Raw genomic sequence first — 1,368 nt, forward strand, 5'->3', positions numbered from 1 at the left:
TTCACCTCGACATTCGATATTATAAATTCATAAAAATTATAGACTTTGGCCCGTTTAAAAGTCGGGTGGAAATCAGTAGGGAGAGTCAATTTGGGAATTTTTGGTCTGATTTTGATTTTCAAGTTTTCCGAAAATCGAAACCAAAGGTGGCCACTATGAAACGAAAATCGTAGGGGAGTCAACAAGACCAACCGATTTCAGTTCACCCGTATCCGTACGTTAGATTGCATTGTGCAAAATGCCACGGCGCTCTGAGAAATCAGCCATCTTGGCAGACTTGGACGCCATGGTGCGAGCAATTGTTACATGCAATCCCCGTTTATCAGTTTCTACAAAGAACGATTTACGACAACTTCTTGAACTTCGATGGGAACGGCCTGTTGAAAGGACGTTGGTCGAGCCTTGCCCTCCTGCCTGTCGACATCCGCAACGAGCGCGACGTCCAGTTTGTGTGCCACTGGATTTTGGCCTGCTGCGTTCTGCACAATATCGTAAACCGCCTCCGTAATGGTGAAGACAGTGTGCCCTTGTACTGTGAAACTCCACGTCCCAGTCAAGTCAGCGACGCCATCCCACAAGATAATTGTCTGATCATGCGCGAAAACCTAAAGTCCGAGCTGCTTCAATATTTAGGATTTACGAAAAATGACAAGTCGTTGTGATCTTTGTTTTTTATCACAATTAGTCGACTGGAAATGCAATTACAACAAGTTCACGGATTTTGTCAACATCTACCAACCCCGATTGTACTAAATTTGCGATCGTGGACGCTTTCGCAGCTTGCAATTCCCTAACTGCTGATGCAGATTGGGTGAGCCTATCGCTTTCTTTTTTGTACTCGAATTTCTCGCCTTCGAGGTGACTTTGCACGTCCATGTAGATTCACGAGAAGTCCTTCCGTGGTGTGAGTCGCTTTTCCGTTGCGGTGAAGTGACGAGAAGGCAGCGAGGAAGCAGCGCTGTGGGCGTTGCGTTGAAAGCGTGCGACAATGTCCTTTTTGGCGGGCGGGGCATGGTCGCTGGTGGTCCCAGGCCCTTTGCCTGCCGCATCGTTAGAGCCGCCGGGTCCGTGCACGTTGATGTCAGCCATCGGGCTCGTCGTTTGTGCTGCAAGGCGGCCAGGGTCATGGGCGTCGTTGTCTACCCAGTACTCATCATTGTCGGGGTCGTCGGGGTCGTGCTCAATTGTTGGTTCGCTGTCCTCAGCAACCCCGGCATTGCAATTTGACTTGTTATCGTACATGAAGGATTCGTCACAATCACCCGACTCATCGACTACAGTGCTGGACAGTGAAGATAGGTACACTTGTATTTTCGTCGTAAAATTGCTGATTTTTGTCCAATCAAAGCAGGGTTTGAAACCCTTGGA

At 48.5% G+C, this 1,368-nt stretch overlaps 1 protein-coding gene across 1 annotated transcript; it reads right to left on the reverse strand.

The window, feature by feature from the left end:
* Window positions 1-882: 882 nt before the first annotated feature.
* Window positions 883-1,242, reverse strand: H310_15317 (hypothetical protein; the record flags this gene model as incomplete). Its single annotated transcript, XM_008883302.1, has 1 exon — window positions 883-1,242. One exon carries the CDS (start codon window positions 1,240-1,242, stop codon window positions 883-885), a length of 360 nt encoding a protein of 119 aa, XP_008881524.1.
* Between the last annotated feature and the right edge of the window lie 126 nt (window positions 1,243-1,368).

This window comes from Aphanomyces invadans (genome assembly GCF_000520115.1).
Source record: "Aphanomyces invadans strain NJM9701 unplaced genomic scaffold supercont1.336, whole genome shotgun sequence".
Classification (NCBI taxonomy): Eukaryota; Oomycota; class Saprolegniomycetes; order Saprolegniales; family Verrucalvaceae; genus Aphanomyces; species Aphanomyces invadans.